At 38.1% G+C, this 17611-nt stretch overlaps 1 protein-coding gene across 6 annotated transcripts in view; it reads right to left on the minus strand.

The window, feature by feature from the left end:
- Positions 1-17611, minus strand: part of PCYT1A (phosphate cytidylyltransferase 1A, choline) — an 84752-nt gene that overhangs the window by 27002 nt on the left and 40139 nt on the right. For 5 of the 6 annotated variants that reach the window (XM_024577938.3, XM_045185809.3, XM_024577939.3 and 2 more), the window contains one exon: positions 12081-12200. In XM_024577938.3, coding sequence (XP_024433706.1) covers positions 12081-12200 — 120 coding nt within the window. The remainder of the gene's footprint in view (positions 1-12080; positions 12201-17611) is intronic. The other variant, XM_024577940.3, reaches the window with a different exon arrangement.

Raw genomic sequence — 17611 nt, forward strand, 5'->3', positions numbered from 1 at the left:
ATTTGGAGATTCAAATGACTATTAGAGACCTTTAGAATATATTACTGAAAGTCAGAACACCAGTGCCTTTAAGAAAATTGGAAGACGGTAAAATAAATTAGTAATAATCTCTCAATACAGATGTGTGACTATAAAAATGAAAAAAACATAAAGGTGTCTAGAGGGGACAGAAGGATTTTTAATTAAGGGGATATGTACATATCTAAGACAGAAGAAAAGGAGCCAATGAGATTGAAAATGCTGGAGAAGGAAAAAACAGAATTAAGGGAGAAAGAGGCTAGAAGAATAGCAGGAAATGGCCTCACAGGAGAGCAAGGGAAAGGTGTTAGCTCTAGAAATAAGCAGGATCACATTTTGCTAAAAGCAGAGGAAAGGAAAGGTGATAAAAAAAACAATGTTGAATGTAAAAGAAGAAAGATGTGCAAACCTATATCTGATGCCCTCAATTTTCTCAGTATAGTGGAAAAGTGAAGTTACCTATAAAGAACAAGTACTTTGGAATGAGAATGAAAGCTTGAGGAAAGAAGAAAATATTTGGAATAGTTGTGGGAAATGTATTAGAGCACTAACAAATAATTAATGAGACTATCAGGCACTACATTCAAATTCAGATCAAGCTAGAAACTATAGTAGCCAAGTTAATGAGTCCAGGAAGAGAAGTAGGCCCTGGTGAATGGAAGGGAGAAAAGAGGAAATGACAAGTTAAGGAGACAAAGGGATCTGGACATTTTTCCAAAGAAGATATACTAATGGCCAAAAAGCACATGAAAAAAATGTTCAACAATATTAGTCATTACGGAAATGCAAATCAAAACCACTAAGAGGTAGCTTATAACCATTAGGATGGTTATAAGCAAAAAAGACAGGCAATAACAATAATGGCTGGGAGAAACTGGAACCTTCATATACTGCTGCTGTGATGTAAACTGTTGCACAGCTTTGGAAAGCACTTTTCAAAACATTGAACATGGAATACCATACAACCCAGAAATTATACTCCTAGGTATATAACCAAAAAAATAAAAATATATGTTTTAAAAAGAACTTGTACATAAATATCATAACAGCATTATTGACAATCGCCAAAAATGAAAACATTCCAAATATCCATCAATTGATGAATGGATAAACAAAATGATACATCAATATAGAATATTACTCACCTATAAAAAGGAATGAAGTACTGATACATGCTACCACCTAGATAAAATAAAAGAAGCCAGACTAAAAACACCACATATTATGATTCCAGTTTTATGAAATGTCCAGAATTAGGGACAGAAAGTAGATTAATGATTGCCAGGAGGTAGAAAGCGAGGGTAATGAGGAGTGACTACTAATAGGTAGGGGGTTTCTTTTTGTGGGGATGAAAATGTACTGGAATTAGAAAGTTGCACAACATTGTGAATACACTAAAAACAACTGTATTATACACTTCAAAATGGTTAAAATGGTGAATTTTATCTCAATTTAAAAAGATACATTAAGTATCCTATCTTTCACAACTCTTATTTCTTCAATCTCCCTTGTAGTATACCATATACGTTCAAGACAGAAGGCAAATGCAGCTGTCTCTCCTGGCTAGGGTTTGTGCTGAATCAATTCCTCCTAAGTACAGAGAATGAAATGTAGGGTTCTTCAGCTACAGCAGATCAGCAAAATATTTCTCTCTCTAGGGTTGCCTCCAGTTAGAAAGTGTAGTATTTTTGGACTGCCAGCCAAGATGGAGGCATACATACACACATTTTGCTTCCTTGAAGAACCAAAAGAAAGACAACAACAAATTTAAAAACAAAAATAACCAGAACTACCAGAAAATTGAACTGTATTGAAGTCCGACAACCAAGGAGATAAAGAAGAAACACTCGTCCAGATTCAGACTGGTAGGAGGGATGGAGATGGACAGCTGGGGTGAAGAGGACAAGCGGCAGGGTGGCAGCTGGAGGACTGGGCAGTCCCACATTTGCGTGCAGATAAACCGGGAGGAACAACTAGAGAGCGAGACAGACCGAGCAACCCAGGGTTCCAGCACAGGGAAATAAATCCTCAAAACCTCTGACTGTAAGAAGAAACTCCCAGCCTTGCAGGAGAGTTCATTAGAGAGACCCACAGGGTCCTAGAACATACACAAACCCACTCACCCAGGAATCAGCACCAGAAGGGCCCAATTTGCTTGTGGAAAGTGGGGTAAGTGATTGAAAGCCAGCCGACAGCCGAGCAAGCTGCATTATTCCCTCTCTGACTCCCACCCCACACAGAGAACCACAATGAGGGCACATGGGTTGCTCCGCCATGGTGAATACTTAAGGCTCGCCCTCTTACATTGTAACAGGCGTGCTGAGAAAACAAAATATGGCCCAAATGAAAGAACAAAGTTCCAAAAATAAAACTAATCGATGAAGAGACAGTCAACCTATCAGACACAGAATTAGAAACGCTGGTAATCAGGATGCTCACAGAAATGTTTGAGTATGGTTGCAAAACAGAGGAAAAAGTGAAGGCTATGAAAAGTGAAATAAAGGAAAATGTACAGGGAACCAACACTAATGGGAAGGAAACCAGGAATGAAATCAACGGTTTGGACTAGAAGGAAGAAATAACATTCAACCAGAACAGAATGAAGAAACAAGAGTTCAAAAAAAGGAGAGGCTTAGGAACCTCTGGGACAACTTTAAATGTTCCAACATCCTAACATAGGAATGCCAAAAGGAGAAGAGGAAGAGCAAGAAATTTAAAGCTTATTTGAAAACATAATGAAGGAGAACTTCCCCCATCTGGCAAAGGACAAAGACTTCCAGGAAGTCCAGGAAGCTCAGAGAGTCCCAAACAAGTTGGACCCAAGGAGTCCAATGATGGACCAAGGCACATCATAATTACATTACCCAAATAATGTAACAAATACACCAAGGCACATCATAATTACATTACCCAAGATTAAAGATAAGGAGAGAATCTTAAAAGCAGCAAGTGAAAAAGGGACAGTTACCTACAAAGGAGTTTCCATAAGACTATGAGCTGATTTCTTAAAAGAAACCTGGGAGGCAAGAAGGGGCTGGAAAGAAGTATTCCAAGTCATGAAAGGTAAGGACCTACATCCAAGATTTCTCTATCCAGTAAAGCTATCATTTAGAATGGAAGGACAGATAAAGTGCTTCCCTGATAAGGTCAAGCTCAAGGAGTTCATTATCACCAAGTCCTTATTATATGAAATGTTAAAGGGACATATCTAAAAAAAAGAAGATGACGAAAAATATGAACAGTAAAATGACAACAAACTCACGACTATCAACAACTGAACCTAAACAAAAAAACAAAAACAAACTAAGCAAACAACTAGAACAGGAACAGAATCATAGAAATGGAGATCACATGCAGGGTTATCAGTGGGGATGGGTAGGGGGAAGAATGGGGGAAAAGGTACAGGGAATAAGAAGCATAAATGGTAGGTACAGGGGGAGGTTAAGAATAGTATGGGAAATGGAGAAGCCAAAGAACTGACATGTACGACCCATGGACATGAACTAAGATGGGAGAATGCTGGTGGGAGAGGGTGCAGGACAGAGGGGAAAAAAATGGGACAACCGTAATAGCATAATCAATAAAATATATTTTAAAAAAGAAAGTGCCATATTTTTATAAATACCCTGTTACTCTCATCTCAGTTAGAGAACAGTGTCTCTAAATGTTGAGGCTTATAAAAGCAGTACCAAGTATTTCTACCTGTGTTATAAAACATACGTCCTTCATTTTAACCTCAAAAGAATCCTACAGAATAATACTGTTTTCAAGTCTTTTGACTATCTGATAGTGAAGTATACAGGAAAGGGAATGGGTTTAAAAGTTAGATCTAAATCCCAGCTCTATCACTTAATAGCTGTGAAATCACAGCAAGCTTTTAAAACTTTCATTTCTTCTATAAAACAGAAGGTAATACTTCTGCCCCACAAGGTTATTATGAGAATTAAATAAAATAGCATATGCAAAGTAACTAGCATAATATTTCACATTTAGTAGGCACTCAACAAATTTAGTTCACCATCAACAATGTTAGCTCACTTTCTCTTCTATTCTATGAACATAGGTTTCATTATGACAACAAAATTAATTAAGTCATATTAATCTACGAATTTAGCTTCTAAATGTTATATAAAGTATCTAAACCTATGCAAATTATAACCAATACTGATCATCATTATACCCTAAATTTAAAATGATCTACTGAATACAATATTACTTCAATAAAAACTTTTTCCTGATTTTGTTCACATACATAACTCATTATTCCTCAAAATTCCAAAGAAAAAGAAGAAATTCTGGTGTTCATGCTAGTAGGGAAATGGAGATAACTCAAATCATTGAGACTAGAACTTAATATTGGCTTTCTAGTACTCTTTCTACGTCTAAGGCTTCTTTTTCTTTACATTTAAATTTTTATTTTTTAAATACAGTTGACATACAATATTATATTAGTCTTCAGGTGTATAATCCAGTGATTAGACATTTATATAACTTATGAAGTGATCACCTCAATAAAACTAGTACCCATCCGACACCATACAGTTATTACAATACCATTGACTATATTCCCTATGCTGTACTTTACATGCCCATGACTATTCTGTAACCACCAACTTGGGTTTCTTAATCCTTTCACCCTTTTATTTTTTTAATCTCCATCCAAGGATACTTTTTCATTGCTTTTAGAGACAGAGAGAGAATGGGGGAGAAACATCAATGTAAGAGAAAAAGAAACATCGATTGGTTGCCTCCTATACACACCTGGATCAGGAATCGCACACGCAACCTAGGTATATGCCCTGACCAGGAATTGAACCCACAAACTTTCAGTTATGGAATAATGCTCCAACCAACTGAGCCACATAGCCAAAGTACTTAGTGGTTTTTACCTATTTCCCACCCCTTCCCATCTGTCAGCCGTCAAAGTATTCTCTATCTACGAGTCTGTTTCTATTGTTTACTTGTCTATTTTGTTTTTTTAGATTCCACATGTAAGTGAAATCATATGGCGTTTGTCTTTTTCTGTCTTATTTTACTTAGCACAATACCCTCTAGGTCCATCCATGTTGTTTCAAGAGGCAAAGTTTCTTTTTTTTTTTTTTTATGGCTGAGTCCTATTCCATTGTGTGCTCATACATACACCACTTCTCTACCAATTCATCTGTTGATGGACACTTAGGTTGCTTCCATAAAGGCTATTGTAAATAATGCTACAATGAACATATGAATGTATATCTTTTCAATTTAGTGTTTTGGGTTTCTTTGAATAAATACCCAGAAGTGAAATTGCTGGGTCCTTCTGTGTTTCTTGTTATAGCCTTTGTTTTAAAGTCTATTTTGTCTGGTATGAGTATTGCTACCCAGTTTTTTTTTTCTTTCCATTTTCATGAAATATTGTTTTTCATCCCTTTACTTTCGGTCTGTGTCTCTTTCAATCTGAAGTGAGTCTCTTGTAGACAGCGTATGTAAGGGTATTGTTTCCTTATCCATTCACCAACCCTATCTCTTTTAATTGGTGAATTTAATCTATCTGCATTTAAAGTAATTGTTAGATCCAATATGCAGTGGAGGAGGTGGAAGTTACACTCACCTCCTCCTAAGTCCAAACTGTAATTAAAAATAAATTATAGAACAATGAACCTGAATTACCAACTGAAGACTAGCTGAACAGAAGTCTTATAACCAATGATTTACAAAAGAAGCCAAATCAAGACTAATAGGAAGGGCAGAGACATAAAAGGTCTGGCACTGCAACCACATATCTCAGCTGCGAAGGGTGAGATCCCTAAAAAGCATGGAATCTCAGCCCTACACACGGATCCCACCAGCCTGAAGCACCAGAGCCAAGAGGAGCCCACATAACATCTGGCTGTAAAAATCAGCAAGGATTCTGTATGCCAGGGAGAAACAGGAGTCTTCTAGAAACCCAGGTTCCCTGTTAAAGGGCCTGCATCAAAATCTTATTCCCGGCCACTCACCCTGGGCTCCTGCAGAGAGAAGGTGGATTGGAGAAGACTGCAGTCACATAAGAACTGACTGGGCTTCATGGCTCCGGGGAGAGCTGAAGGGACAGCCACCTGGGTGCCTGTACTGAGTTCCCCTCTCACTCCACCCACAGACACCATCTTTCCTGGGTCAAGCACTCCCCTCCATACTGAATCAGCCTGGAGGAACGCAATAGCCCCACCAGCCCAACTCCCTGTTGCCCTGCCCTGCTGAGCTCATAACCTGTAGAGGAGTCACCTGTAAGGACCCATGGTGTAAACTTTCTTGGAGGGCTCTTAATAGTAAATTCAGGGGGTTTCAGAGACCAAGTTGCGTGGCTCTAGGGCAGAGGCCATTTCCCTCCACCCCTAGCCAGACCAGTGCTGCTCCCCCCATGAAAGATCCACTAGCCCGCCCATCCCAACACCTGGTGGCCCCGCCCTGCTGAGCTCTCACCCTATGGAGGAGTCAGATGGCTGTGGCCAGTTTGGGCCTTTGGTGCAGGCTCTCTTCGGTGAAAGTCTCTTGTGGAGGGAGAGACAGCTCTGTGGCACTACAGTGCGGAGCACATTTCCCTCCCATGCCCAACCCCCAATACCATTCCTGTACAGAGCTCTCCCTTCACACAGCCAAATCTTGGTCTATTTGGGTCTGATGACTCCGAGACCCCACCCCACCTCAAAGGTCTGCAGGCACTCAGTGAGTGGCAGCTGGCCTTGGTGTACCCTGAGACTTTGGCTGAGTGGCCTCAGTCCCAGCACTAGTGCTGAGTTTGAATCAATATTAATCTGCCTCTACCTGGTGACTCACTGGGAACCTACCTCATACACCTTGTAAACTGCCAAAGACTATTTCAGCCACTTATCCTAACAGCAAGCCATCAAGTGGAGGCAGATCTCAGGGTACCTTGGGATTTTTGCTGATGTGCCCCCAGTCTCGGTGCTACTGAAAGCCGGCCTTGGTGCACAGCTTGGGCCCTCCCCCATACACCCAGGCCCAGCAGAGGCAGCCACAAACTGTGGATCGCTTTGTAGCTCCAAACAGGTATCCCAGGGCTGGCAACAGGCAGCACCTGATATTGACCTGCACCACAGCATCTCCCAAGAGGCCCTAGACAGGGGTGTCAAACTCATTTTCACCAGGGGCAACATCAGCCTCAAGGTTGCCTTCAGAAGGCTGAATGTAATTTTAGGACTGTATAAATGTAACTGCTCCTTAACTAGGGGCAAGGAAACAAGGTGCTGCCTCCAGGTAGAAACAAGGTGCTGGGCCGGATAAAACAAGGTGGAGGGCCGGATTTGGCCTGAGGGCCTTGTGTTTGCCACCTGTGCCCTAGAACCAACACACCTGGTGACAGTACTCAGGCCACATTAGAGCACATCCCAATTAACTCTGCAAGTGGCACACCCAAAAGAAGATATTAGCAGGCACCAGAACTTGCTAGGGGGGATTCCAATTCATGGGGTCAGCCCCTGCACAGAAGTTTGTACACTGTGGTCAGGATCAATCCTCATAGTCAGTGAGCCCAAGAGGCAACCCCACCCACGGACAGGCCAACAGCAACTACAACAGGAAGGTTCACATAACTTACATAATGGACATTCCTGGAACACCTAGCTCAGGCAATCAGGAAGACTGTGCCACTGAGCCCCACAGGACACTTACTACATAAGGCCACCCTACCAAAACTGGGAAGCCTAACAGATCTAAGTACCTAATACACAGAAACAATTACAGAGAAGCAGCCAAAATGGGGAGACAAAGAAACATGCCCCAAATGAAAGAACAAGAGAAATCCCCCCAAAAAGAACTAAATAAAATAGAGGCAAGCAATCTACCAGATACTGAGTTCAAAACAATAGTTATAAGGATACTCAAGGAACTCAGTGGAAGAATGGGGGAATTCAATGAGAATTTAAAGAGACAGTAAACATAGAAAGGACACAGAAACCATAAAAAAAGAACCAATCAGAAATGAAGAATACAATAACTAAAATGAAGAATACACTACAAGGAATCAACATCAGGTTAGATGAGCCAGAGAACTGAATCAGCAATCTGGAAGACAACATAGCAGAAAACACCCAATCAGAGCAGCAAAAAAAAAAAAAAAAAAAAAGAATCTTAAAAAAAAAACCAAAACAAAAAAATGAGGATAAATTAAGGGACCTTTGGGATAGTATCAAGTATAACAGCATCTACATCATAGGGATACGAGATGGAGGAGAGAGAGAGAGCAAGGGATTTAGAGCCTATCTGAAGAAAAAATTACTGAAAACTTCCTTAACCTGGTGAAGGAAAAAGACACACAAGTCCAGGAAGCAGAGAGCCCAGACAAGATGAACCCAAAGAGGCCTACACCAAGACATACCATAATTAAAAGGGCAAAGGTTAAAGACAAATAATCCTAAAAGCAGCAAGAGAAAGCTCCCTAGAAAGGAGCTCCCATAAGACGGTCAGCTAATTTCTCAACAGAAATTTTGCAGGCCAGAAGGGACTGGCACAAAATATTCAAAGTGATAAAAAGCAAGAACCTACAACCAAGATTACCCAGAAAAGCTGTCATTTAGAATTGAAGGATAGAAAAAACACTTCCCAGAGAAGAAAAAGCTAAAGGAATTCATCACCACCAAACCTGTATTACAAGAAATGTTAAAGAGTCTTCTTTGGGAAGAAGAAAAATATATATATGAATAATAAAATGGCAATAAATATATTATCTACCAATAATTACTGTATTTTTATTTCATAATTTTCTTTTTCTATTATAGTTTATATTCAATTTTATTATTTTATATTAGTTTGAGGTATACAACATAGTGGTTAGGTAATAATATACTTTATAAAGTGTTCCCCACAATATTTCCAATACCCACCTGGCAAAATACAAAGTTATTACAATATTATTGACTACATGCCCTATGCTGTTTTCTTTATGTTCAGGTTCTTCTTGATATCCTTGGTGCTGGGGGAGGCATTGCCCCAGAGGGCGACCAGCAAGTAGGAGGCAAAGTAGCACATCTCAGAGGTGGTGGAAAGGCCTCACAAATGCAACCTGAGAGGCAACAGGTGTGGAAAGCCCTTGTCTATTTCTTGAATTTCTACTTATCCTTCAAAGCTCAAGTCGGAAATAATCTCCTCAATGAAGCTTATCAAAAACCACTGTCCTCACCCCTCAGTCAAAATTCCTCTAACCTTCTACTTGGCCTTTTTCATACTGTATCTTAATTATGTCTCTATCCCCTATTTTTCTGTGAACTTCTTAAGGGCAAGGTCATCTTTTCATTTTTGTATCTCTAATTCTAGCAACTGGCACACAGAGGTTCTCAATATATGTTGATTGAAATGAGGTTATGAGATCTCCATAAGCAGAACTGTGGCCAATTTCCCCCAGAGTTTAGGTACTTTGTGACTTATTCATACATATGATAAAATATTAAGATAAGGCTAATGTTTTAGTCTTTGTAAATATTTTTGTGATCCTTTTGATTATACCTTTGTAAATACCTATATCAGAAAATTCTTTATACTTATAAACAAAGTAGCCATAAGAGTTATCCCTTAATTTTTCCTCAACTCTTTCTCTCTCTTCTATCCACTTCATCCTGACCCATCAATCCAACTGTCTAATACTTGGTGATCCTTCCCATTCCTTTCCCCACTTGCAAGTAAAGCATTTTTCTAAAGCTAATGAACTCTGAGCCTTGGAACTCTACATTATGCTCACATCTCTCAGAGGGAAGAGCTTGCTTGTCTTTATACTCCTAGTTACCTACTGCCACGCTGGCACATTATAAATGTGTGATAACATCTTGTCTGCTCAATCCAAATGTCAGCTAATGATTGGATAAATAAAAAGTAGTATGTAATATTTGATGGCATGCTATTAGCCAATAAATAGAAATCAAGTACTGATACATGCTACAACATTAGTGAATCTTGAAAACATGCCCAGTGAAAGAAGCTAGACACAAAAGACCACATATTGTATGATGCCACTTGTATGTAATACCCAGAACAGAAAAATCTATAGTGCCCAAAAATAGAATAGTGGTTTCCAGAGGCTGGGGAGGTTGGAAGGAAATGGGGAGTGATTGCTAATGAGTTGGGGCTTCTTTTTGTAGTGATACAAGTATTCTAAAATTAGTTGTAGTGATGGTTACACAACTCTGTGAATATACTAAAAACCATTGAATTGTACAGTTTATATTGGTGGATTATATGATCTCAATAAAGCTGTTATTTAAAAAAATATCTTGCTTACTTTTGCTACAGAATTGAAAGGGGTTCAGAGACAGAAAGTACAGGTATATATGATGGAGATGACAAACAAGTTTATTTAATATATACTCCTCATTAGGATCCGTCTAGCCAGTTGGGTGAGTGAATCTTCAACCATTAGCCCATTCTAAATAGCCAGCATGTGCCAGAGAAGAATGTGGAACAAAAGTCACTCAACTGATTTGTGACATGAATATATGATATAAAGTAATTTAAAGCACTGAGATTCCTCAGATTCTAAGGAGCAAAAATTTAAGTCTTCTCAGAGCCCATTCCACTAAGAGGGGCCTTCTTTGCTCTATTCCTGGCTATGGCGACTGGCTGACAGTACCACCTATTTGGTCATAATTTGTTCCTACTCCAAGTGAGATTGTTGAAGTGGTGTCTACCACCATCTCCTTAACCTAAACTGTCTAAGAAACATTCAGAAATCAACAATGTGCTGTTTTGTTGACTGCTGAATTATTTTCTGAGTTTACTGCTGTATGCAGAATAATGATATTTATTTACACCTAAATCTCCATAACATATGACTACGCTTTCCATGGCAAAAGGAGCTTTGAAGCTATGATTAAATTAAAGGACTTTGAGGCAGGGAGATTATCCTGGATTATCCAGGCATGTCCACTGTAATCACAAAGGTCTTGATAAGTGAGTAAGGAAGGCAGGAGAGTCAGGATAAGGAGATGTGATGACAGACGCTGTGGTCCAGGTGACAGGATTGCTGGCTGGCACCAGGAGCAGAGCAACGTGGCCAGCCTCCAGAAGCCAGAAAGGCAAGGAAACTGATTCTCCCCTAGAACTTCCAGCCCCGCCAACACTTTGACTTTAGCTCCAAGACCCATTTCAGTCTTCTGACCTCCAGAACTGAAAGATATATCTGTATTGTTTTACTCCACTGAATTTGTGATAACTCATTACAGCAGCAATAGGAAAGGAATACACTTGCCCCACAAATATAATGAATACCAGGCCTGGAACATATGCTTCCTATCTGTGAAGTCCAGTTGCTTTTATTGCTCAAGATAGAGTATTGGTTTGGAACAATTGTTAACTGTGTCCAAGTAGAAATGTTTTTCCATTTGGGTCATGAAGCTCCAGAACTAACCCATGGAAAGTGCAGTTTGATCACTGGCTAATCACCAACATAGGTAAAGAAAATACAGAAACATGCAATTTTGTCATTGGGATTTTGAAACACTGATTTCATAATATTGTATATCAATAACCACTTCAATTGTGTGTTCTTTGACATATTTTGGGGGGAGGAAGATTTAGTAAGGATATAAACCTGAGGCAGGATGAGCAATTTGAATGAGGTATTTCACTGAAGGCTTGGCAATAGTTAGAAATACAAAGATAATGTCCCAGAGATAAAGGATCATAAGCTAAGCAGTAATAGAAAGAAGTTCTCATCTAATATATAAGCAGTAATAGAGTGGGTAAGTGATATGGAAGAAAAGACAGTAAGACACAGAAAACTAAACACCATGAGATGATACCAAGATCAGATCACTGCCTAGAGCCCCAATTTCTCTATTTCATTAGTTTGAATTTGATCTTTAGCCTAATATACAACACAATCTCCAAATTTTCCTAACATTCTTTTTCCAATTTCAACGTAAAGCTGAGTTATAAACAAGAAAGCATAAGATTTACAACAACTGTGAAAATACTCACCATCCACACTTACTATTCACTCCCTCCATCATTTAAGAAGACATGTAATGCTGTATCAGTTTTTCTACCCTCCCTCTAGGTTATATGCACAACACAGAAATCTCTTCCTTACTTACAACTGCACAGCGTGGCATTTTAGAAGGAATCCCATCTTCCTCTGTTGCCCCATTGGGTCCAGGTACCTCTTTCCTCCTCTTCCTTGTGTTGACTTTGGCTGAACTCTGTGCATCCATCTTCTTTTAACCGGTCATACAAAGTGAAAAAGAATTTTTTCTCATTGAGGTTGAAAAAAGTCTGTCACCAGTATTTCAGAGATGTTAACACAGATATACTCAGCAAAAGATCAATTCCATAGCACACATTTCACAAAGAAGATCCAACTGCATCTGGAAAAAACAAAGCTTCACAAAACACAGGATCCAGTAGAAACTCTGAAATGCCTCTCTGTGGAACAATGGCCACAGTTAATCACCTGACTTGGAAATTATTCTTCCTGACCAATGAAGCCTTCATACTAACTACTAATTTCATATTCTGATTGAATTCAAAAGATTGGAATAACTTGGCTGAGAAAGTTAGTTATACAGACTTTAACACTACCCCTTATATCATTCCTGGGATATCTGGAGGTATGATCAGCGAAAGGAAATATAAAAGGTATGTCTTCTGTGCAGATGGGGAAAAGAGCCTTTTTTAAAGGAATGGTTATCACCATTCCTGGATTAACAAAACATGGATTTCTTAACTCTAAATGCTCTATAGATTTCAGAGACCACTCCACTAAGGATCAATAGAAATTGTAGTGTAAATGTACTGCATCTTTTAAATGCCCTTCCTTTTCTTTTTTCAATACACAGTTCCCCTTACTCTTTCAGAGTCTTAAGCCCCTTACATTTGTTCACAGCCCCCAATTATTAAAACCCTACCCAGGCTTCTCCCTCCCCCAGGAAAAATCTTATTTATCACTGTTTCATTTAGCAAAGGGCTTTTAGCAACCGGCTATCATATAAAAGGTCTGAATGTTTGATATTTCATGTTTAGATGTTGCCTTGTGCTACCTCTCCAATCCCCAGCAAGGATATCTGCATTTTTCTTGGGTAACAATTTACACAAACAACTTAATTTCTTGGTATTGATGAAATTTTAGGCATTAACCAGAAATTAGGGACAGAGGAATTTTATGATCAGCTGCCATCTCTGCCCAAGATATGGTACAGTGAAAGATGGAAGACAGACCCTCAGGGCAGAGGTGGGAAACATCAACTGCCAGACAGAATGAGGATGCTCCACTCTGCCTCACTGACTCTATCTAATAAGCCCTTCTCATCTAAACAAAAGCATTCAGCCTTACTTTCTTTCCTCCAGTTAAATTCCAAGTGGCAATGTGACAAGATCTATAAGAAACCTGACCCAATTCTTAGAGACTGAAGGTGACACCCTAATGCCCTAAGTATTAGGCTGACAAAGAAAAAACATGTGAGTCTAAAGTGAAAGATGAACACCACCCAGAAACTCCCTTGCATCACAAATGCAAATTAAAATGGAAGGATCCTATACTTTTACAAGTTTTTCCAGTGATGATGATCAGAGCTTTTCTCCTTCTTCTTCATTATTATTATTACTTCAAAATATTCAGGTCTGTATTTCTATTCTTATCTCACTGTCTGAGAGGCCTGAGAAGAATGCCTATATCAGTCCATTTAGGGAGCATCTCTCACTTGCATATGACAAGACTTCTCTAAGTATCCACTAAGTTCTTCTCAGGATAAGCAGACAAAATCCACTGGAGAAATGTAATCAGCAATCTGGTGACAGACAGCTCAAGATCAGTTAATAGTACTTACTGTGCCCTGGCTGATGTGGCTCAGTGGACTGAGTGCCAGCCTGCAAACCAAAGGGTCACAGGTTCAGTTCCCAGGCAGGGCACATGCCTGGGTTGTGGGCCAGGTCCCCACTTGGGGGTGTGCCAGGGGCAACCACACATTGATGTTTCTCCACTTCTCCCTTCCCCTCTCTCTAGAAATAAATAAATTAAATCTTAAAAAAAAAACTTAAAAAAAACAGTACTTACTGTATACAAGGTACTATAACAATTTTTAAAGTAAAAACTATTTTCTCAAGAAGTCTTCAATCAAGGTAACGAAACCACATGTTTATGTAAAAAAGATCTTTAGAATTCTAAAACCACTGGGAAAAAGTTTATAGAGGAACAGGATATTTACACAGTTTCAAAGTATCTCCCCATAGATTATTTGCTAATTACAAAGGGAAAGCATTACCTTTATAACAGTGAAAAAATCTCTTAGCAAAGTGATCAAAGTTAATTAACATCATCAATAATGCCTCCTTATGTGAAGCACTGAGGATACATTATCTGCCAAAAATGCATAACCTGTATGGATATATGAGGAATAAGCAGACAGACCTTAATTAAAGGACTGTCTACAAAACAAGCCTGCATTCTTCAGAAAACGACAATCATGAAAAACAACAAAAGCCTGAGGGGCTGTTGTATGTTAAGAAACCAAAGAAATGAAAACTAAATGTAATACAAAATTCTAGATTGGAGGAAAAATTGTTATAAAGAATAGTTATTAGGACAATCAATAAAATTTGAATATAGACTATATATCAGGTAATATTAGGCATCAACATTAACTTCCCAGATTTGATTTTATAGCACATTATGTAAAAAACTGGTTTTTAAAGATTTTTATTTATTTTTAGAGACAAAGGAAGAGAGGGAGAAAGACAGGGAGAGAAACATCGATGTGCGAGAGATACATTGATCAGTTTCCTTCTCATGCCCCCAACAGGAGACCCAGCCTGCGACCCAAGCATGTGCCCTGACCACAGGAATCAAACCAGCAGCCTTTTGGTTGGCAGGCTGGTGCTCAGTCCACTAAGCCATACCAGTCTTCTAAAAACCAGTCCTTGTTTTTAGAAGATAAATGCTGAAATATCTAGGGATAAAGTGTTATAATCTCTGCAATTTACCATCAGAAAAAAATAAAAAGGAAAATGTATATGTTATGTTACATATAAGAAATGTAAAGCAAATATGGTAAATGTTATCAATGTATGAATCTAGGTGGGGCATAAGAGTTCATTCTGATATCCTTTCAACTTTTCTATAGGCTTTACTTTTTTTTTAATAAAAAATTTAATTTTTAAAATGCTCTATAACAATTTCTGCACAGAGAGGCACTCTTTAGGGTCTCTAGAAACTGATTTCCTCTCCTTTTTTACTCTTTCATTCAGAATACATGATAACATATATTCCAAAAAGTACGTCTAGTAATCTAAATATCTTACAAGGAAGTAAGTTAACAACAACAGTCATAATAATGGCTATCTTTTTTTTGAATAGTTACTATGTTCCAGGTACTGTACTAGGCTATTAATACACATATATACAGGTATTATTAGCCCCAATTTACAAATGAGAAAACTAAGGATCAGGTAAGTTAAGCAACCTATCTAAGATCACACAGCCAGTAAGTAGAACAGCCAGCATTTAAATTCAGGATTGCCTAATTCCTAAGTCCTTACCAAAATATTTTGCTATCTTCCAGAAACCTAAGATTTTTAAAAAGAAGCTGTCTCATTACTGTTGTTTCTTTATATCAAGAACATTCTCTCTACAGCATGGGTTCCTTGTGTTTTGTTTTAATTTTATGTATTGATTTGAGAGAGAGGGAGAGAGAGAGAAAGAGAAACTATCAATTTATTATTCCACTTAAGCATTCATTGGTTGATTCTTGTATGTGCCCTGACTGGGGATCGAATCCGTAACCTTGGCAGGACCAACTGAGCTATCCAGCCAGGCCCCTCTGTGTTTTTTCACACTTAAGTCAGGCCAGCCTAACTGAGCAGTGGAATAAAAAAAGGTCACAGTTACTAAAAGGTAAACAAGGCCCCAGGACCAATCAAATAGAACTGACTGTGGCTACTGGTTCAGAGGCTGCCTGATTTGTCAGATATATAGATGTTTAGATCTTTCCTACTGGATAGGTTAGCTAGGGTTTCCTGGTAACCTTTCAACTTAAGCAATAAAGAATTTTTAAATATCTGCTCCTCCTTCCTTTGACATTACAAATAGGTAGTATTTTAAAGGTACTTGTACTTTTCATTCACGATACAAAAGTTTTAAGGGTTCATAATAAATCAAGGAGGTAAATGCCATTTCATATTTTCATCAGTTATTTTCCATAATTGCAAGTTTAAATTCCTTAATGTTTACACATCCGAAGTCATGTTTATAGGAATTTCCCAGAAGTCTTCGCTCTCTGTTTGTGTTGGGGGAAGGGGTAATGTGTGTTATATTTGTACAGCTTTACTGAAGTATAATTTGCAAATGACAAACTGTACATATGTAAAGTATATGATTTAATGAGTTTTAACATATCTACATACCCATTAAATCATCAAAATTAAGATAATGAACATATCTATCACTCTCAAGTTTCTTCATGCCACTTTGTAATTCATCTTTCCTTCCCCACTCAGGTTTTGCTTTGCCTTCTTGTTTGTTTTATGTTTTATATTGTGGTAAAATGTAAATACCAGTAATAGAAATTTGCTTTGTTTTGTAACTGCTTACTTCCTGACGTACTGAACCATCTTGTCATATGAGTCAACTTAACCAGCCAAACACATGGTGAATATCATTATAGTAGATAAGCGAAGGCACTCCTTCTCCCATTTAAAATACTGCCAGCATGGTTTTAAAGACATCTGAAAGCCAAATTAATATCTTGGGTTGCTAGATCTTGTGCCACTGGATCTATTCCACTATATTAAAAATAATAATACAAAAAATATAAAATATCACAATGAGGACTCGAGGCAAGAGAAAGGAGTTGTCTGACTAGTTATTTAAGGCTAAAGTAAAATTCACAAACAAAAAATAAAACACAAGGCAACCATAATATTAACACATTACAAAGGCCTTTAGTAAATAATAGTAATACTAATACATTTTACCTGTATTTCAGTTGAGTACATACATTCTTCAACAAAATCTCTCATCTGCCTTATATAAACACCTCTAATCAAGTGTTTATAGCAATATTAATCAATATTTTGTATCCATTCTCCATTCTAAGAAATGTAAAAATCTTTAACATCACCATCAGCATAGTATAGTGATTAAAAGTCAGATTAAAAGTACGAATCCTATCTCTACCACTTACTGGCCATGAAAACTTGGACAAATTCCTTCCAACCCTAGGTTGTATCATCTAACAAACGAGGTTTAAATGGGATAATCCATGGGCTATGTAAGTAAAGCCTTAGGTCAGTCCCTGGCACATAGTAAGTGCTTGTAAATATTAGCTATTATTATTTAGTAGTAGTATTACTGCCTTGTAGTATTCATGCATCCTTATATCCAAAAAGATTTTGCCAAGTTTTCCCCCATGATTATTATTATAAAAAGTAAACTCTTAATATAAAAGTATGGTAAATATGAAGTATGCTATATCACCTATTTTTTACTCCAATCCTATTCTAAAATGACTAGTGTAGCAAGAACTCTTCTAGAGTCTGATGTCAAGCTACAAAGAAGAAAGAAACATTATATTACTCCTCCTAACAGTGAGCACTTATATAATACCTATATAGGTAAACACCTTAAAAATATTAA

This window comes from Desmodus rotundus, chromosome 2 (assembly GCF_022682495.2).
Source record: "Desmodus rotundus isolate HL8 chromosome 2, HLdesRot8A.1, whole genome shotgun sequence".
Taxonomy (NCBI): Eukaryota; Metazoa; Chordata; class Mammalia; order Chiroptera; family Phyllostomidae; genus Desmodus; species Desmodus rotundus.